The sequence below is a fragment of the Patagioenas fasciata genome, chromosome 4 (genome assembly GCF_037038585.1).
Source record: "Patagioenas fasciata isolate bPatFas1 chromosome 4, bPatFas1.hap1, whole genome shotgun sequence".
Taxonomy (NCBI): domain Eukaryota; kingdom Metazoa; phylum Chordata; class Aves; order Columbiformes; family Columbidae; genus Patagioenas; species Patagioenas fasciata.
The window spans coordinates 30,461,457-30,483,350 of record NC_092523.1 but is presented as its reverse complement, the minus strand read 5'-3'; the positions used below and the strand labels follow the sequence as shown (position 1 = coordinate 30,483,350).

The window sequence follows — 21,894 nt, the reverse complement described above, 5'->3', positions numbered from 1 at the left end:
TGTTATATCAGTACACTGTCGAAAGAGCTACATAGAAAATTTAGACAGAAATATTTTCCATTGCTTTAATTTTGTAGCAAGGTGCTGACTTTGTAGATTGCATTGGAAGAAAAAAAATTATAAGTATCTCAGCCGACATTGCATGTCTGAGAATGATGGGGTTTTATTACATTATGTTATGCTATTAAAAATTATTCTACAAGACCTGAAATACGGATAGAGCTCACTGATCAACCAGCCAACATGAAAGCAAAGTAATATAGATACTGCTTTCATTTTAGTCACCCTTTCTTTCACCCTGCGTGTGTGAAAAATACATTTAAAAATACATTTCTATCATATTTCAAGTAGTTTGTTGATTGCTACCAATAATAATTATCATGCTTTCTATTTTTGCTGGTACAGGGAAACAGCTTGAAAGAAGTTCAAGCAATAGTAGAGCTAAAAATGTAGACTGTAATTGGGTACTCTATTTCTCATCTACCCTTTTCCACTTTATACTTCTCAAATTATGAGTAATATTTTCAAAAAAGAGAGGTCAGAGGAGTTAAGATGCTGAAATTCTTCACTCATTTTAGACAACAGGCACTTTTATTGCTCTAAGTTCTTGTTTCATTACTATTCTAAGAGAATAGTACAATATTCTAAGTTCTGCTATAGAGAATGCAGGTTTTAATTTCAATGCATTTTCTGGTGAAAACAGATTCTAAGGAGGAACCAAGAGTTTATCTTGAGGACCTAATCTGTTTAAACTGTGAGCAGCCATGTTTATATTAGTTTTTTCTTGTTTAAAATGCATGCTGGATGGAAATCTTTTCTCCACAGGGTGAACAAGGCCACATATAAACAAACAAATGATCCACGTACTTCCCTGGTCAACAGCACCTCTGTGCAATGGAACTAATATTTTTTTTCATGCTTACTACGTTCATTTCAGTAATATCTGGTGTGATGCTAAGGGGACTGTTTCAAAACAAATTTAACTGAAATGAACACACGCGGAAAGGATCCCCAGAAATTTTCATTTACTATAGGCCAGAATGCATGTGTGTTGTCTTACCTCCAATGGAAATAACTGCATTGAAGCACTGGTCCCTAAAGGGAAGGTTAAGGTTGTCACATACTAGAACTTCATAATCTTTCTTCCTTGCAATCTCTACCAATGGTCCACAGTAATCACAGCCAACAGTATATATCTGATTGTTGACGCTGAGATACTTTCCAGTTCCACAACCTAAAGAAAAGAATACTCTTTACTAGATCAGAAGACATACATTCTAAACACTTGCTATCCCTCCCAAAGCAGTGAAAATAACTGAGGAGGCTTTCCTAATTCTAAGACTTCCTGGAAAACAAAACGAGAGCCTGGTTCTATTAGCCCAGCTGCTGCTGGGTTCATTTGGACTGTTTGAAATCATACGTTCACACTGTCAGGAGTGTAACAGTATCAACATCACCAACTAAAACAGTCATTACGCAGCCCTGTATAAATGGCAGGTTATGTGCATTTCTTCGTGGAAGTAGGGTAGATGCAGGTGGGAGGAGGAAAGAATGGTTTTGTGCAGCCACTGTTGCCTACCTTAGAGCAAAAAAACAACCGTGCTGCTTCATGCTGAGCCTGATGTCCTGTTTCAAACAACAAGCATAAGTGGGCACCAAGGAAAGAGTAAGAGCAGGGTAAGCATTATGACCCTCTTCCTCAGCACCCTGCCAGCTCCCAACTGCTTTCTATTCAAAGGATTTCCTGAAGTCAGCGGGTTTTGTCTTCTTAGTGACCTGCAATAGATCTCTCTTCCAAGTACTCCCCCAAACTTTGCAGTTCCTCTCTAGTGCATCCCACCTCTCTCCAAGAAATCCTAAACTACAGCTGCCACTGACACAAGTCAGAGAAGAAAATTTTAACTTCAGATACAGAGTGGAAAATAACCATGAATCATATAAATTCCTGCCATGTCACAGGCATGTCCTCTTTGTGCCACTGCATTGTAACGCATGTAAATGAAATGAACTGTTCCAGAATGTCTTCTGCCTAAAAGTCTGTCTTCTCAAGGGCTGTGCTGTACAAAATTGAAATCTTTTAGAGTCTTCTTCAATACCATATGCATAACAGGCACTTTTCAAAATTAGATTAGGAAACATTCACTGCAGTTATGGGTCAGTAGTGACGAATAATTTCTGAAAGTTGACAGCCAAGCAACGGGGTAGCAGCTTGGCAAAGAGAACCATCTCAGTATTGGTAATTCAATTTAAAGGACTGGAGTTATCTTTAGAAACATCACTGCTTCTTGCAGCGCTGCTGCTCTCATTGATGTTAATGTGCACCATTATCTGGAGAGACAGCACAGGGACTGCTGGAGAACAGCACAACACTTTACTGGTGAAAAAAGAACATTTTTCTGCAGCAAAAAGCAAACACTATTCCTTGAAGTAACACTTGAGAGAAACAATTAATGTTGCTAATGCAGTTCAAGGAATATAAGCAACAAAACATGAAGCTTTGCATGTTAGTTAGAAAGCTAAGTTTTAAAATTAGTATAAAGTATTATTGATTACTGTGTTTGCAGAAGGAACACAGTCAAGTGAACCTTAATTTAGAAGATTCAGTTGCTTAATACATGGCTCTTGGTGGAGTGCTTTTTAATCACAGTGAGACTTTGGAAGTATTGGGTCCTCTCTGGAATGAAGCTAAATAGTGAAAACACTCCCAGTAATCTAAAAATCTACATTTGCAGGAGATTTACTTTTAAATGAGTCATCAGGGGGGTGGACTCCTTCATGAACCTGTTAATAATGACCATGCTGTTGTCATTTATTTTGATGAATGAACAATAATAAGGCAATTAGACAAAATGATATTTTATTCCACTACCATTACCATGCTTCATGCAAAGCTAGCAAACCAAAATATTTTAATAAAAGGTGGTATTAAACAGGAAAGGAAATTAGCAATTGAACATCTCATTTTGAAAATGTTGGTGCCACTGGGCAACTCTCCTGCCAAAATTCACACAAAAAAATAAACACAATAGTCAGATTCCTGTAGATTTTTTTAAAGATAAAAACCTCATGAAAGGAAGTACCTTGTGTGCCTTGATGGGAATATTCTTACTGGCAACTGTAAGCATCTACCATCTCTCTAGATGTATCACATGCCCTTCAATTACTTCAGCTGAAACTATAACAGGGTGATTTCAAGCTTTCAGCAACCACTGTGATGCCTGCTGATAAAGCCTCGAAGAACTTCAGCTAAGCTTCAAAGGACTTCTATTGAGGTGGCAAAAAATATTGACTGAGAAATATCATGTTAAGCTGAGTATTGAATGAGTGTGTGCCATAGGCTATTTCCTGAGATTATTAGAAAATGGTGCAGATATATAAAAGAAGATACATGTCCAAATAATAGTAATCAAGTCTTTTTGGGGGACTGCTCAACTGCAGCAGTAGAACTATATATTATCTTTTGATTAGGGCCTACAACATCTTTGAGTAAAGTTCTCTTACAGGATAAGGCCGATGCATAATTTATTGTGTACATTTATTACACTTTGCTGTATAAAACATTTTATTAGTCTAAACATTGAAGAAAATCCAGTGGTGCAAAGGAGCACCTGGTTTGCAATGACGTGCTGTATAGGATTGAAGTCATAACACAAACAAAGCAAACACACCCAGACCCGGTAACTCCTAAAAAGAAAAGACAATCAAAGTATAACTTGAACGTGTAGGGAAGGCAATGCCATAGCAGGAAAATGAAGTTTTGGTGTCCATATTCAGAATCATAGGGAGATTCTCAGATCATAACTTTTTTTTTTTTTTTAAATGCTAATCACATTGGAGGATTTCTCTTAACTTGAAGCCTTGATAGGAGGAGTTTTAGGGGAAAAGCAATAAATTGCAGACTAGGAGTACTTAAACCAAGAAAGCTAAAGAAACTGAAATATGAAATATTTGAGCTATTAACACCATTTTTTTAAAAAGAGCTCCGGGAGAATGACAGACCACTAAGCCTGTGGGGAAACTGACAGATTAACGTTTAGCTCAGTAAAAATAAGGCAAAAAATGCATTTACTGGCTAGTTGTATATGGCATGTAGTATGGGGTTAAAAACAATTTTAAAACATTTGAAACAAATTTAAACAAGTTTTTAAAACAATTGCTCTGAAGGACACATACTAGTAACATATAAACTAATAAGGCTTATAGACAATCTTTCAGGCCACCTGAAGGAACAGGTTACCTATGTCAGCAACAAGACTGCCAGGCTTCTGCTCCAGCAGGAAGTTTCGAACACGAGGCCACACTTTGCTCTGCAGATCACTGAAGTAGGCAGCTGTGTTTTCATACACATTGTGCACGTGCTGCTTTTCTAGCTGGGTAGCTTCATGTTCCATCCTGAAAACATAATGAAGAACTATTTTGAACCACAAAACATGGACTGTTGTAGCATAGACTGTAGATTTTATAGATGTGCGCAATTCAGGACCTTGTAAGTTTACATTCTTACAATCATTACACCCATCTAAAAGCCATCATATTTATAAAATGGTCTTTGCTCAAAGGATCTTATTCAATTTCATGACAGTCAAGAAAAAAATCTGAATGTATAATCTTGCCTGAGGAGTCTTATATAACTACATGTGCCTGTTCAATGATATGCACATTCCTGAATAAATACACCAATGTAGTAAAAGTTTATCTGGTGCAAAACGGAGCCTGTATTCAGCGAGAGTTTACAACTACTAAGAACGGGAAGTTAAAAATAGACTTTCCAGTTGTAGCTAAGGTGAGTAGGTAGGCAAACTATTCGTATGTTATTCGAAATATAGCCCGAACCCTGAAACCAAAGCCCCAAAATTATGCATAAAATATTTGTGGTTTATCTGCCCTCTAGCACTGATGAGTTGGCTGATATTTTTCAGCAACAAAACCATTATTTCCCTGCTCCCACTCCATAACCTTCATTTCTTAGCGAAGTATTTCAGTTTAATGATTCATTTGAAAATGCTTTTAGTATTACTACTAAGCTCAGATAAAACTTGAAGTGAACGCAGACGCTGAATCCCTTAATACAGAATTCTACCTCTTCCTTAAGATTTCCCCTGACCGAAGCAACAACCAGATCTGACTTCAGTATCTGATGGAGGCTGATGAGATTACATTTCAAAGGGTTAAAGCGTTCTTCAGAGTAATTCAAACAGCCTGTTTATGCATGAACTATTCCTTCCCACTACTTCCCACTATTTAAACAGTACTCAGCAGAGATTCAAGCCTGTTTCCAAACTCCTTCCAAGAAACTAAGCAGCATATTATCAAGATGAAATTATAAAAATGACTCCTTTAGCTGCATTTGAAAATTTCAGAAGAAAGACTTTAAACACAAGATCATCTTTTGCTTTCCTCGATTTTCAAATAATATACATTTTTGAATCACAATAGAAAATGTTTCTTTCTGTCACTTTTACTGTTGAAATGAATTACTATGAGAAATATTTAAAATAAAATATTCCATATAATAATGTGAGCTCTTCAAAACACCCGTACTGAATTAGAAAAATTAAATTAGAAAATGGGAGTTAATCCCAGTGACTGCAAAAAAAAACAAAGTACTTCAAGTTAAGTGTGTTTGAGTGCCCACAAGAACAGTATGTAAGACTTGATCCATTTCACTGGTTTTACGTATTCTGCTGGAGGTCAAGCCAAATTGTCACAATTATCATAGTCTATTCTGACTGTAGTATCTATGAATATCTCTCTTCAAAGCATTTCTGTTCAATGTTTTCACAATCCTTATATTCTTTTTTTTCTGGCATGATCCACAGTTTTCCTTTATGGTGCATTAGGTCACTTTTTAGTGGCTGAAAATGTGCAGATATATATATATATATATATTTATTTATATATAAAATTCAGTAACAGTAAATTACTAGTAGACACATTTTCAGTGTCATCTTGAAGAGTGGAAAACTACAATAGACTGAACAACAGAGTAGACAGTACTGAAACACAAACTTGAAATGATACTATTAATACACGTGCCAGAACTCGCTCAATCAGAACTTCTCTAAGAATGCCATTTCAAGTTATGTAGTCAAACAGGATGGGTTAGTTACAGTAATTTCAGATAATTATTCCTTAGAGTCAAAAGTCCATTCTTTTTTTCTTATTTGACCCTTAAATAAAACAAATTGGGTGTTTCAATGTCTGCAGCTATCTTTCTTCTCTATCTCAAAATGTACTCTATTTTGTTGTTCAACTGCCTAGAAATCCTCTATTTATCATTCCAAAGACTAACAATCATCTATTTTCTTTTGTCATCTGATACGCTTCTTGCTCTAGTTTATGTTTTATGTTTGGTTACTATGTGGCTCAGCGTTTCCAAGTATTTTTATCTTTCCACTTGAAGCTCTTTGTTCAATCTTTGCAGTTCTAATTAAAAAAAAAAAAAAGAGAGAATGCTTTCAATCATTCATACCAACTTACAAATGCTACAGAAATTCCGGTTTATGCCAACTGCAGAAGTAGCTGTCTGAACTGAAGGTTAATTTAAACGTTTTACATAAACACAAAAGCCAACTTGGACTTGACTTAGAAGATGGTAAGAATTTTCCCATTCACAAAATGTTTATTCTACTTTTCCTAAAATGTCCTTATTAAATTCCAATGTAGGCTGAAATTTGGCTTAGTTTCCTACTGAATCACAAGACCATTAAGGTTTTGCTTTAACTTTCTTATTCACTGGGACTGGTACTGAGTCTTCTGCTGTACGAGACACGCTAGAGACTTCCATTTATTACAACACTGCATTAGAGATTAGCATTTTTAGAGACACTTAATAAACATCGTCAAGATAATAATTCAGTTATAATCTTAGAATAACAGTAGTCTACTAAAATACAGATTATTTCATATATCATTTCATTACAATTTCCACTGATTGTTTATATTTTGTAGATACTTAAGTCACATGATGAAATTAGACTTGCCAATTCAGTTTCCTCTCAAGATCCATAACACAATCAGGTTTTACCTTGCCACACAGTAGGGAAATGTCCTAGAAATACACCTCTTCATTTCAATGCTGATGAAAGGCAAGAAAACTGTGGAGTCTGACTTGACCTGCAGCTGTACCAATTTCACACACACCTTATGTCACTGAAAGCATCAGAAACTTAGAATTATGTAGCTTTAAAAGCCAAACACAATATTTCACTTTAGGAACAAAAACAACCATTATAACTTCTTTGCCTTGAAAGTACCAGACAGTGGCTCTGTTGCACACAAATTGTAGAAAATGTTCAATTCATCCAACTTTTAGATTGTAACTTCTGGGATAATTGCAAAGTCTGTTTTGCAAAGGAGATAATGAACAGTCAAGATGTCCAGAAATCCCACTGCTTCAGCAGCTGCTCCAGGTCTCATTTAAGTTACCTAGAAGCTGTCTGCTAAGCCAGAAAAGAGGAGAAGAGCAGAAGGTGGTAATTATGGACACATTGTTCCCATGCTCCATTCTTCTTTCCCTGGACTATGCTTATGCTCCTGTCAAAGGGTTCACGCAGAGGCTGGGTGCAGAGCAGGGACTGTGTAGTAAAATGGCGCCCAGCTGTTCCATCACTCTGCAGCAAATCTCAATAGCTCCCCAAAACATGGGTGCAGCTTAATGTCAGATTCTTGCAAACTAGCAGTTTGGATAACAAATGAAGAGTGGGATTCTCTTCCCTTTGGATGTTTCCTGGTTCATCAAGGTTCGTTCATGAGACTACAAGAGGACCTTGTTGCAGATTATCTAGGAAGTGAGAAAACTGGATGAAAGTTGTGGTGTAATTTCTGCTGGACTTGTGAGGAAGTGGATCACCAGTCCATCATATGTAACTGTAGTATGTGAACAAAACTGTTTGAAGGTAAATAGGTTATAGTCCATTGACTCTGTCCTAATTGATATTTTCCCTCTTTGTTTTTTGGGGGTTTGTTTTCATTTTAAAAGGCAAAATAAAAAGTAAACTAAGGTATTACAGATCTCCAGGAGGTAAAATGAATTGTACAAACATATCATATCATGTATTTTCATAGTTACATATCTCACTAGAAGTTCTCTAACTCTGAGGTAATCTAATTTCTTCCTTTTCCATTAATATTTTCAACCTTTTAGATAATTAACTTTTCCAGGATACTGCTTTAATGGTAGTCATGTTGCTTGGACATTTTCTATCACTACTGAAGTAATAAATACATTTAATCGTGTGACCTTGAAATGACAACAATCAAAAATTAAGAACTGCAGTTGCCAACATTTAAAAAGTCCAGGTTGTTTTCATTTGGGGGTGGGGCGTTCTGACATTTTTGTTTGTTTTTGAAAGTTTCTGACTTGTGATTTTTTTACTAACTGTATGCAATACTTTATCCTCAAGCGGACAAAACAGTTGCCGGCTCCCAGATGCAAGGGGTTCCCTGACACTGAAGTGCAGGAGGTAGTGTTCAGTCTAAAAACGCTGTCTCTATCACAGCCTGCCAAAAGCTTTCCACACCTTCCTGCAGAACTTCTGAATCCCCTGCAGTCCTCCTCATCTACATCAAGTTACCCCTCCCATCCACCTAAGATTTTTCCATCTTCCTCCATCTACTTAGCATGTGCTATGTCACCACCACTATTTTAATTTGATGTATAGCACTGTGAAGTCTTTACCTGGCTCATGCTCAGTTTCTCCTTGCCTCTATTTCCAGGCCAGTCGCAATACCTGGAACATGTTCCAAACTTTTTGTCAATGGCCTCTTGGAAGCACCTTGTGATTTTCATGGTAGTCATCAAATCCTGCATTGCTCCTATTTGTTTTCAAAGCAATTGCTCTTGATTAGTTTGAGCCTCAGGCTTTCCTTTTGTCTTCTCTCCTGCAGCTGCCTATTTTCTCTAACCCTCTGATGAGAAGCAGGAATTTACTCAACTCAATCTGAGAGTCAGAGATGCAAGATTTCAATCTATTAACGAGGGCTCCTAGTTACACTCTTCATGTGCTGATGGGAATTCTCAATCCCACTTTGGATTAGGAGAACTCCTACTTCAAAGGTTGAGGAAATTCAGCACAGTTGTGTCTCTCTATGTTGCCACAGCAACATAAATCTTTGTTACGCATGCAACTCCAGGTATGGGTCCAATAACCTAATTAATCACTGGCCTTAAATTGAACAGTATAAACCACAAGGGCCAGGTTTATGTCCCACAGTACCTGCTCTCCAGGAATAACATGTCCAGCTGTAGCTGGTATTACCAGCAATGTAAAAAGTGAGACAATCCAATTTGCATTCTCTCCCCTCATCTACAGAACAGGGAGAACTGTCTATATAGTGAGCAATACTATCGGGTTACTTCCAGCTTGCTTCAGACTTACTAGCCTTTTCATTCAAATATACGTAGCCATGGAAAGCTAAGTTAGAACCCTGATGATCACCTCTAAAACATAGTCTTTTTTCCCAAGCAAATACAAAAATCCTATTATTCTCCAACTGCAAAACCTCATTGCAGCCCTTCTCAAAAACAGACCTAAGATTACAGTATCAGAACTTTGCTTACTCAGGATTGAATTTATAATCACATGATGAAATACGAAAATCACAATAACAACATCCATCCTGATTGACAGCGCTCTCTCATTTCATTAACGAAGGCAACAAATAGGAGTATGATGACATACTAAATTCCTTCCAGATATTCATCATTATGTAAAACAGCTTTATTCATAAATAAAGGATAATGATACAAAATAATAGGAATCCTGCCATGAATGCTTATACTAGCTGCAATTAAAGTTTTGCAAGAGGATACAGTAGGAGATGATTTGCTTACATAAGGCTAACAACTCTGGTAATTAATTTCACTTACGCATGAACTGTTATAATTCCATGAAAATGCACAGCCTGAAATTAGAGCAAGGGGAACTCTATTTAAAACCTTACTGAACTGAAGTCTTGATTCAGGAGTCTTCCTCCAGTAAAAACTGGGAAATTCTAGAGTGAAAAACTAAGAGCCAAGACACATTCTACAAGAATTTCTGTCATTTGAAATGCTCACTGTAAACCTAGCATTTTAAAGTAATTTTGTGAATTGAAATAAAGTTAACATAATTGTATTTTTTTTTTTACTGAAAAAGAGAGAAACTTGCCCTAATGAAAGACTGAACGCACTGAGGCTGTTCTTTCAAGATATTGGACTAAATAAGTTTATGGTGCAGGCTCTAGTCACTCAAAATGACAACCATTTACTATCACATTCATTTTGTTAGCTTTATTTTCCAGCCCAGACAAAACCCAGTATTATTCACTGCACATCCTATTCCTGGATCAGTTAATCCTCTAATATTCCCTTTGCTGTTTTGCATTTAGGGTCATAGTCTATGTAGCTGAAAGGTTGCACTCTAAACAGATTTATTTCCCTAAGTACATAAAGTCTGTTGTGTAGACAGGTAACATTCTGCTAAGATGACAATGCACAAACATGGACCCTTTGCCATTAAAAAACACTGAAAGGAGCATACTTCTGCATTAGTTGCACAGTCCCTTTAAGTGTCTGTTCATCTTTACTATCACATCAAAACTCACAAAATAATCCCCACCAAAGAGGGTCCCTTCCTACTGGGGTCACACACAGACAAAAACCCCTGGTGTTAGATTGCACTGGCGTGCATCTTCGGATCCTGTACAGAAACACCCTGTACAGACATTAGAAGAGAAGGGAGGACCAGCAAAAATTTGGTCAACTAACTGAGAAAAAAAGTCCAATAATAAGTGGTGCTGAAAAGAACAAAGTGTTGAGGTTTTTTTCTTCTTCACTATACACGTTAATTGCCACCAGGCAGTCAAGCATCAGTGACAATGGGAAAAGAAATTAGGATGGAATGGGAAAGAATAGGACAGGGATTTTTAAATAAATTTGGGGTTTTCAAAACAACTAGTCTAATAAACAGTACTTAGGGAACTGATCACAACCTCAGATTAGCCAGTCTCAGAGCCAGCAGAAATTATTTTCGAGAAGGTGTGGGCAACAAGCACAGTCCCCAGTCTCTTTATATTCTCATAAACAAATTAGGGACAGTTGGTTCAGATGAAATCATGGTAGAAGTTGGTACTGTTTGAAAGAGAATATTTAGAGTATCAACAATTCACAATAGCACTGGAAGGATAAGAGAAATTTGTTGAGGAGTCTGTTTTGGATGCTCCTCAGAGATTCCATTGCATGATGGATCAGAAAGTAGCATTATATCTGCAGACGGATGGAACTGACAAGGGTTCAAATGTGCTGGATGACAGTATTAGAATTCAAGTGTTTTGACAGATTGACAAACACAAAAGCAAATAATTTTGTTTAGATAAGAATAACCAACTGCACAAGTAAAGGCTGAGGGAGGCAGGATGGGATGAGTGGCAGCAGTTCTGTAGAAGTGGATCTGGGCACTACCACCTTTCACAGATTTAACACCATACATGCTACAGTGTTATGGCATATTTTACAACAGCATGTTGCAAAAAAAAATAATACCAGCACACAGAAATAGGGCAGATACTTTCAAGTTAAATAAAACCGTCCTTCTACTATATTTGGCACTGCAAATATATCAGTTTGAGTGTTACCACAGAATCACAGAACGGTTGGGGTTGAAGGGACCTCTGGAGATCACCTAGTCCAACCCACCTGCTAAGGCAGGTTCACCTAGAGCAGATCACATAGCAGTGCTTTATGTCCCATTTCGGACAAGAACTATGTAGACCCACTGGAAATATTACAGATGATAACAACAATGATCAGACATCATTGTAAATCTCTAAGAGACCAGAAGTCAAGCAAACCTCTGGGAAAGCTGTTAGTTTCTTGGATGGATCTTGTCTTCTCAGGACAAGAGAGGACCACCTTCTCATACAAGAAGGGCTGTTGCAAAGTGGGAGGGAATAATTTGTTTTCCAAAATGAAGGGTAGACAAAAAAAAAAAAAAAAGGGTTTAAACTACAGCAAGGAAGATATAGGTGAGGCATTTAAAAACAAACAAACAATCAAATAAGAAGAAGGACAGAAAAGCACTGGAAATTATTCTGGACTGGATAGGTCATGGAGTCTCCAGCAATGGGGTCTTAAAAACACAAGTTAAGCACCTCTCAGGAAATACGCTGATGTAATTCATGCAGCTTGAGGGGAGGGAGATGATGCCCCGACATCCAGCCTTGTGACTCTGTGTCTATGAAATACAAAACTTCAGTTTTTTGAGTTATAAACAAGATTTTCGTGACTTGCTGCAGAAAAACAAAAATGAAAGGCTAAAAGGCTGCTTCACGATCTTCATTACTCTTTAAAAGAGGGCTTTTCTACAGCTAAATTAGTACAGCTATTAAACTAATTTCCTCCTGAGTTTCAGCATGATGGTTTGCTGACTAAGAGCCCTGCATCAATATCTCAAAGCCCCTGGCCATGCTACACTGCTCATCATCTTTACATTCACATTTTACATCTTCCCTCCTTGGTCACTGTCTCTCTCAAATACTTGTAAACAGCTATCTTTTCTTCATTCTCTTATTTACCAAGCATTAAATATTTAGGACTTTTCGTTCTCCGTGATGAATCAATCTAGGTGGTCTTTTACAAGTATTGTTGTCATTCTCTGTATCCTCTCCATATGTCTGCATTCTTCATGCCAAACGGCATTCGTAGGAATATTTGATTTTTTTAATGCCATCCTACAGTTCTGGAATTATAGCTTTCTAAATTCCTTCAGTTTCCTCACACTCCAGGTTTGCATTTCAAGTACTACTATTTCCAGACAGATTAGTTTTAATTTATGCAGTATAATTCTCTTTTTTTTCCTGCTCATAGAGCTCATCACTGTCAGTATTTACATTGTACTTGGTGCTATATACAAAGCCTCCTCAATTAAAACAATTTACAAACTGACTTAAGTAAGACACTCAATTACTTGAAAATACATCTTCTGCTGAAAGTTAATATCTTAGTGACAGAAAGATAAGCCACACATTATCAAACAGGATCCAAAATTAAGGCTGTCAATGGTTACCTTTGATCCTAAAATTAAATATAAAACATTGCACAATGAATTACAGCAATTACAGAAGTAGTAAGTCTATTCTCTTGATACATTTTATAAACTACTCTGGAATAACACGTTCATTATAACCAAACATATAATTTCCTATCTTAAAATATTCATATTTGTTTTCAGTATACAAATGTATTCAGTGTTCAGTACGCCGTCCAAATACAGTTTTAAAAGAAGAACGGGTGGCAGATAGTATTAGGTATTAAGTTATCCTCAGTGATGACCATCAGAATGAGAGCAAAGACAGTATCACATTTTATCATCCTACACAACTCAAAAATCTGACTGATTAGCTTTTACTTTCTTGTAACTGTTAATCATATAAAGTCATGTATTTATATTTATTGAAAAAGTGTCTTATATGTCTTTGAGGTTAGTGCTCAAAGACAAAAGGTTATTTTGAGTGCCATCTATCAGTAAGTAATTGGGTGCTTACGCAGCTGACAAAGGCATCTGAAGATACAACAGTAATCCTATCAGGATTCAGAGTTAGACTTAGACACAGAAAAATTGCATTATGTTGTTACTAAAAGGTCAAGGTGTAACCTTCCATCCAGTCATAGCTGTAGTAGACCAATCAGTCTGAAGACTCAGCATTCCTGTAGTCAAAATCCCTAGAAAAGACTCTTTATTCCATAAATCCACCAATTTCATGGAAAGATTGTTTCATTTAAAATGCTTCCTAGTATGAGTGATAACTTTTTACATGGCTTGATATTTCCAAGCCCTCTATTTTAAGGCAAAGAAAGGCCTTTACATAAAGCAATTTGTCCTCTTGAAGCATGGAAAGGAAAAGCTCCCTGAGGGAGCTGAAATTTCATAGAAACATCACTGAAGCTCTCTGTTTGGAAAATATTTTAATACCATGGCCTTTTTAGATGCAATCTTCTTTCTTAAAATCAATATTCTCTGTGCAAGTATTATACAATGGGGAACAAGAGTTGATACTTACAAAAATCAGTATCTGGAACATCAATAGAAATATTTTCTTAGAAGAATCGGGTCTATAAGTAATTAATTTTTCTGAAGTTACTACATGTAGATCTCAACCTAAAGTTTTCTTCAAAATTGAATATTTTTCAACAGCAAAACACAACCTAAAATACACAGTCCCTTTATTCCAACTTTTTTTTTTTTTTTCTGAGGAATAAAAGTCAGGCAAAACCCTGTGTCACATAGAGCCTGGCTATGACACACATATTAATTTTATTTTTCAATAGTCAGACTTTTTTCTCCCAGTAATTCAGTTGATACTTCTGTCTCCATTTATGAAGGTACATACATAACTTTTAAAGAACCAATGTCTTTACTGTTAAGCACTTCTATACATAAGGAGTTTGTTGTTCATTTTGAAAATATTTTAAAATTACTTCACAAGCATATAAAAGTGTGAAGGATTTTTTCAGTCTCTTTAATCTTTATAAAATAGAGAGATGTGCAGCCCTCAAGCTGTGGTTTTCTCATTTTCTATTATTACATACAAACATGCTTATGTAGATCCTGGTACTGCAAAAACATGGATATCTGCTTAACTTTATGCACTGTAAATCATCTTTCTGACCTCAGGTAGCCTATTAATAACAACTAAAGGTGGGAGTTTGCACATAACTTTTTTCAGAACAGAGACTTATGCTGTTTGTATCGTCCCATACTCTGATTCATCTGTCCTGACTGGATGGCAGAATGCCTGCAAATCTGTGTGTTTGCATGGGAAGTGTTTATCCCTTGATGAAGGTCTGATTCCAAACTCTAAATTTGCTTTATAACTTCAGTTGGGGGAAATGCAGAAAATTATGAAAAGTTACTTTTTTCTTCTCACCAAGTTCAGTTTAGCATTATATGTCCAAAAACATTTTGTCTTTCAAGATCTCCTTGCCAGAGGCAATATTAAAATATGTAGCCACAGTTGCCTACATGCATCTAATTTGCCCAAAATGCACATCTCCGTAAGTTAAACAACAGCAGCACGACTGAAATATCTCAGTGTACAATCTATTACAAATACACAATGTGAGAAGGAAATCAGTAAATAAAAATGCACTGGTTCAAAGAGATGCTCTATAAATAGCATATAGAGCTGAAATAAATGTATTGACATACTAGACTGAAAACAAATTACAGAAATGAAACTTAAGCCCCTGAGGTCTGTGATAGGGCACTAAAAAGTCCCAGAAGACCTTTTCATGGAGAGCGTGCTGCATGTTTGCCTTATCTGTTTCTCGAGTTTCATGCTCAAAATCATAAGCTCCAGAAGCATGCTTCACCTGAACAGCTACATCAGCAGGGAATGTCATGGTGTGCACTACACAAGCACAGCAGTGCTGCTGAAGTAATTCTGTTCCTTCTTTCTTTGCAAAAGAAACAGAGCAGGTGACTCCCTGAGCTCTGGCTGCTCCCACTGACATTCAGTGGGAATGAAAATCCCTTTACAAACATTCATTAAGAAGGGAACATTCTGCAACGCTGAGGGCTCTATGTGGATTTACAGAAGCAATACTTAGGTATTTTGAATTTTCTAGGAAAAAAAATATTAACTATTCTGGCTCAGGATTGCTCCAGATTATTGTTCAGGACTGTTTGCCAATGCACAATGCGTACTTCATTTTTAATTAATCAGGCGATCACAGAGAAACTTATTATTTCTGTTGCAAATTCCCCCCATGTCTCTTAAAAACTACCCTTCCGAACTGCTACGCCAGCATCCCTGCTCGTTCCCAGCTCTGCAAGCCGCGGCTCCATTCAATTAAGATGGGGAGGGGAGCGGGGGGCGGATAAAAAAATTAATTCCATCTCGAAATCCTTCCGTCCCGGGGTGGGTCAGTGCCTCAGGGGCTACTCCCGGCTCGCCGTGCAGCGCTTTTAAGAGAATCATCACAATTTGCAAAAACCCATCGCCGCCAGCCCTCAGCGGCGCTGTTTTGGGGGGTGGATTAAGGGTGATTTTTTTTTTAATTTATATAATTTTTAAATTTCCCCCCACCGCCTCAGCTCGAGGTTAAAGAGGGGGGTCTGCCCTTCGCATCCCCCCCCTCCAACCCTGTGCTGCCACCTTCTCCCCCCGCCGTGTCCCTTCCGCCCCGCTCCTTACCTGCACCGGCGGGGCGGCGGCGGCTGCATCCCGCCGCGGAGGCGGCGCTTGGCCGGGCCGGGCCGGGCTGTACAGCGAGGGTGGCCCCCGAGCGGAGGGGCGCGGGGAGGGCTTCCCGCGCCCCTCCGCTCGGGGGCCACCCCCTATCTGTAGGTCCCGATCCCCCCCCCTCCGCTTTCCCGCAGGCAGGAGGAGGAGGCGGGGAAAAAGGGCTGGGTTATCAGTTTCGCTGTTAACTCTTCCCCTTGGGCGTCTTCTGTGAGGAGATGAGGAGGGTGGTGCTGATGGAGATGATGTTGGGGAGGGAAGAAGTAGGGTCCCCGAGCTCCTCTAAACCGAGGTCGATGGGAGCCGTGCTGTCTCTGCTGGTGATCAAAGCCGCCAAGGAGGATTAGTTCTTGCTCATTTAAAGGTTAAGCTCAAAGCGAACCTTTGCGACTAGGTCCTGCCTGCAAAGGCTTCCCATCCCGAGAGTGCCGAGGGCTTTAGCCCCACTACTCCAGCACAAATTCCTGTTAAAGCAGCCTAAAAAGTGGTAGATCGTTTCTATACTTCTGTATATTTATAGGTGTCTACTAGACAAGTACACAGAACCCCAGCAATGCGCCAGGACCCCAATACTATTAGCGCTATAAACACAAGCTAAAGAGATAGCTGTCCCAAGACTTTATAAATTATGTATAAGAGATTATAGATAGAGGAAAATGCAATGAAACTATATGAGCCAGTACAACAGGCGGGGAACTCAGCACAGCATCATGCAAAGTACTGAAGGTACTGAACTATTTACTGTTATGTGTAGCCTTTTGCGCCCAATCAGCTTTGAAGGTGCTTTGAGACAGGATTATGAGGAAATAATGGGAACATGACTGCGAATTGATGGAATTTTCAAAACTGACAAAATTGCTCAGGAACCTTTTACTTTTACTCAGGAATTCCTTTTACTTTGACAATCCCACCTGCACTAAAAAAAAAAAGTGAAACAATAGTGGCCCGGGAAGATTAGAAGAACAAGCTGAGAAAAAGTACACTGAAGACATAAGAACCTAATATTCTGTTAAGTATACAAAGTCATGAAGTAACAATGAAGCTGATGGTCTTTATTGTCAAGGTATTCAACAATCAGGGCTGTAGGCTAAATCATAACTAACCTTTTTAACTCCTTCAAAGAGCTTTGCCTGAACTACAAGGCGTGACTGTCCTTCACAAACACTGTGTTGACTTGTCCCTGTTATTCCGCACTTCCATGTGTGTCTGCTAAACTCATTCTGAATCGTGGTGTCAGCTAAATCGACTGGTGCAGACAAATTAGGATCTGCCAGTCCCAGATTCTCTCAGATATCTTTTCTGCAAGATGCAATCATATTCGCCTCATTCTGCCTTCAGGTACCAAGCTGGTTTCAGCAAAAGGTTGCACATAGTAGTTCATAGTTCAGCACCTGTATTAACTTTGCATGTCAGTTTCCTAAAAATTCCTCATGTGTAAACACCATCTGGTCCATGTTATTTGTTGACAGAGTTATTGACTTGTTATAAATGTTTTTCAGTTTGAAAAAACTACCTCAGTTTTAACCTTCTTAGAAAAATATTCTGATATAGACTCTCTTAAAAGTCCCCTGTGGTAAATTCACAGAGCCTTTTCCCTTACAACCTCATCTTTTCTGGATGCTCTTTAAAACCACTATTATCTACTGGACCTATAGATTCTCTGGCAGACTTCCTGCTTCTGATGCATTCAAAATAAATGTTAGTCATGTAGCTTAATGCACTTTAGGAGAAAAAAAAAAAACAACCCACCAAACAACAACAACAAACACGCAAAACCCAGAGGTATTAAGGTCTCAACATGGTATACAAATTTAGGCAGAATGAAAATAGAATACTTTTTCCTTTGAAGTACTATGCATCTACGATTACATAATAAATTGCAGTCCTTAACAACCCCGTGTCCCTAAACAATTAAAAGACCCTGTCAAAATCAATTTTTTTTATATTAAAAAGGATTTAGGTCACTAAATTAAGTGACCGAAGGTTGGGAAAGCCAGAAGGCTAGCCATGAAACCTTAATTCAGACATTTTGTGCATGTGCATTGCAACCCTGTACTTAATTATGTGCTTGTCTGTAGAGCACCAGGCTCCATTTGGAACATTTGAAATTATAAAGTTGCGAGCATGTGAGACTGGACAATTATCTCTCCTCCTGTGTTCCCATCCATTGATTCCTTTACTTTCTAGGGTCTCTTTTCTGCCCATCCTTTATCACCTCTCATGTGGAATTTCTCTTTCTCTGGTCTGTCTGAAACTCTTACCCTCAGATAATAACTTTAGTAGTCAATCAGGTAAAGGTTTTTGCTATAGAGTCACAGCAATTGCAAAGTATTCCTTCAAAGATTGTTTGTGACTGTTCTTCAAAGGTGAGAAAAAATGGAAAGGAAGGAAAACAAAGACAGGAAGAAAGAGAGTGAAAAACAAGGAGACAAGAGTGTGCAGGTTGAAGCAGAAGGGAAATAAGGAATTGAGGTCAGACTCATAATATCATGGAGCTTCCTTCTTACAAAGGATCAGCTCTCAAATTGCAGGCTTTACAGAGAGAGACAGTTGTAGCTGAAAGCAAAAGCAAGGCATTCAGTTGCCTGATGTCTTGGAGGGTATTATACAGTATTTATAAATATTGCTGCACTGTCTCAGCAATGATTTTTTATATTTGTGACAAAAGCTCTGATTTCTATCTGCTTTTCTCAGAAGAAGGCCTCACCAGTCAATGCCATTGTTTCCTCTCTGTGCCAGGTGTTACAAAGAACAAACACTTTTCAGAGGCTTATTTTCTAAGGAGATATTTGAGATGTAACCATGAGCTAATAACTTACATCTTTGGTTTGTGAGTTTGGTCTTTACATAGAATTATAACCTTACCTTCAAACTGTAATGTTGTTTCAAAAAGTTTTCCAGCAGCACTAACAACTGGAACCACAGATGTTTGTCATGTTACCGATGAGTTAGCATTATTACAGTGGACTAAAAGCAATATTTCTACTTCATGGGAAATTTTAGACCTGAATCAGGCTAAAGTAATAACTACTCACTAGTCTTTTTTTCTGGAACACGAGAATTCAAAAGAAAAATTGAGCTAGAAAAACATACTGTTTCCTAAATGAAGCGGGATCTCTGAAGGTTTAAGTTCCCCAGTGAAACTGAGTGTAAGCGTATTTTGTTGGCCAGTCAGCCTTGATATCACAAAACTCACATTTTAAAAGAAGTTGCTAAAAATGGCAGCTACTCTCCTGAGTGATTCAGTCTTTAGAGACTTTCTGACCCTTTCCCATATACTTTCTTTGCAATCATTCACACTACAAACTTGATTTCTTAAATAAAATTCAGATTGTCTGCTTCTTATTTGCTTGCAAGAGTTTTAATAACAAAAAATATCCTAAAAATTGTGATAATACTGTGTGCTGAGCCATGCTGCAGTGTATAATAGATTTGCTTTGAATTGAATAAGAGAGCAGAACTAATTCATTGAAAGCAAGGCATGTTACAGTCCAGTAAAATCAAACACTCGTGACTTTGGGGGTATAACTGTGTGGATATTTTTTCACATAGGCTTAGTATGCAGGCAAGCTCATATTATGGGAGATTTTTAATGTGTGGCCTTCATAACCTATCATGCAGAGCTGCTGGGGGGATTAACTAGTTAAGATTTGTAAAGTGCTTTGAAGATTATGAGGCATTAAGTTGCATAAGTGCTAAGCACTATTATTTAATACTTAAGTATTATAACCAAGCTTTACAGGACAACTCATGTTCACCTCACTAGTATGAGTCTTTATGATTACAATATAGTTGTTGCAAAGAGGTAAAGCAAGCAGAACTGACCATAAGAAAGTGAAATTCCATTCTTGTTTCACTGTTAGAGACTAAAGTGAAATATAACTGTAATGATGTTGCAGAAAATTTAATTGAAAAATAATTGTTATGAAATGCAATGGTAGATCCAAGAAATCCACATAAAAATGTAGGGCTCCTTAAGGTGCCAGTTCTGCCATTGATCTATGTCCTCTCTTACCTAAGTAAGCCCACTGACTATTCTCCAGGAAGTACAACTCCAAACCCCAGATCCATAGATGGACCAACTACATCAGTTACGTCAGCTGGAAATGTTGCCGAGTGACAGTAATGATGGGCAAAATCTGTACAGTTGTAAGCTGTATTTCCTACATTTTTTAGCTTTGGCTAAAAAAAAAAAAAAAAGTCAAAATTTTGGAAGAAAGATGAACACAGAGAGACTGGAGAGACTGTTAGCTTTATAAATCAGAGTGAGAACAGCTTTTTTTGATACAGTTTCTTTGTTGAGTTTCATTTGGGTATCAACCTTCCTCTCCCTTGTTTTGTAATGTCAGCTTTGAGTAGCAGAAGTAGTGGTTGAGGGGTTTTTTTGGTAGTGAAGGGATAGAGGATTTGTTAAAAAAATAACTATGCCAATCAGAAACAACATGACATAATTTTCTACGTAATTATCTTGGAGACAGAGCAACACAAGTGTTCCAGGACTGATGAGATCCGTGCACTATAGATGTTCTTGGACCCAAAGCTGCATCCCACCATCCTGAAGCCATAAGACACTATTTGGCATTCAGGGAAGAAGAGCTGGATTTATTTACCTTACAAAGACTAATTATTATTCAATGGCAGTCTCTTTGCAGGACAAAGTACTCAGATAGTTTTTAAATTTTCTGCTTCTGCAGAAGTGCTGCGGACATTTCACAAGGACAATGCTTTTCAAGTATATGCATTTCTTCTCTGTGGCTAAAAATTAGGAAAGTTTACTTTCCTATAGTGCTTTCACATTTTGATCTGAATTGAAGCATATAAATAAAAATGCACTTCACTGAATGTCTCCAGTATGAACTGAAATTCAGCTTTAGAAACAAATAAAGGTAAATGAGGGCAAAAAGAGAGTCAACAGCACAGTTGTACACTAAACACAGTTCCTTGTCCTTTCATAGGTCAAGGAAACTGCAGGTGTCTAATGCTCATACTTCTCTTTGAAAAGCACAAACTTTTCTTCCTCTATTAAGTTACTAACAATCATTGTGTCACAGGAGATCAAACTACTTGTCCCACAACACAAATGAAGTCAACGATAAGCTAGAGCTCAACTTAGTTTCCTAGACACTAATCCCTGTCCCAGACTGCCTTAGCCAATCAAAACTTAGAAACAGATTAAAACAGACTGGAACAGGGCAGTGCACGTTGTTCAGATGAAAGTTTTGTCTACACATGGAAAATTTGACTGTACACACTCTTTTAACAGCATCTTACCAGTCTTTTGACCAGCTAGCCCAGGAGATGTGGGAAACTGGAGGTAGTATATTTCAGACTCAGCTCCTTAAGCTCAAAAGTGTTCATGCAGAGATTCAGGGCTTCTTTGTTCTCATCAGGTTCTACAGGTTTTCCAGTCCTTTATCTGAGGCTCCACTCACCTCTGCAGTGGCTCTCCCACCTCTGTGTCACAGCTAAAGCAAGAAAAGCAACTCAACTGTAACGTTCTTTTCCTTTGTCTTTTCAGGGACCTTTTTCTTGGATTTCCTTACTGCCTTCTGTTTTGTTTAGAGAGTTTTAAATCATACAATGGCACCTAGTCATTATTCATTTTAGATTCAAATTACAGGTTATATATGCTGTTGCTCAGACCAACAGTAAACCACTTGACCTGCATTA

General features: G+C 37.8%; 1 protein-coding gene across 2 annotated transcripts in view; it reads right to left on the bottom strand.

Moving 5' to 3' along the window:
• Nucleotides 1-21,894, bottom strand: part of TRMT9B (tRNA methyltransferase 9B (putative)) — a 41,334-nt gene that overhangs the window by 3,264 nt on the left and 16,176 nt on the right. The window contains exons 1-3 of one of the 2 annotated variants that reach the window (XM_065837945.2): nucleotides 16,177-16,261; nucleotides 4,238-4,392; nucleotides 1,061-1,234 (exon numbers count right to left, since the gene is read on the bottom strand). In XM_065837945.2, the coding sequence (XP_065694017.2) occupies nucleotides 1,061-1,234; nucleotides 4,238-4,392; nucleotides 16,177-16,205 (358 nt within the window). In that variant the 5' untranslated portion in view covers nucleotides 16,206-16,261. Of the gene's footprint in view, nucleotides 1-1,060; nucleotides 1,235-4,237; nucleotides 4,393-16,176; nucleotides 16,262-21,894 lie in introns of those variants that run through there. The other variant, XM_065837946.2, reaches the window with a different exon arrangement.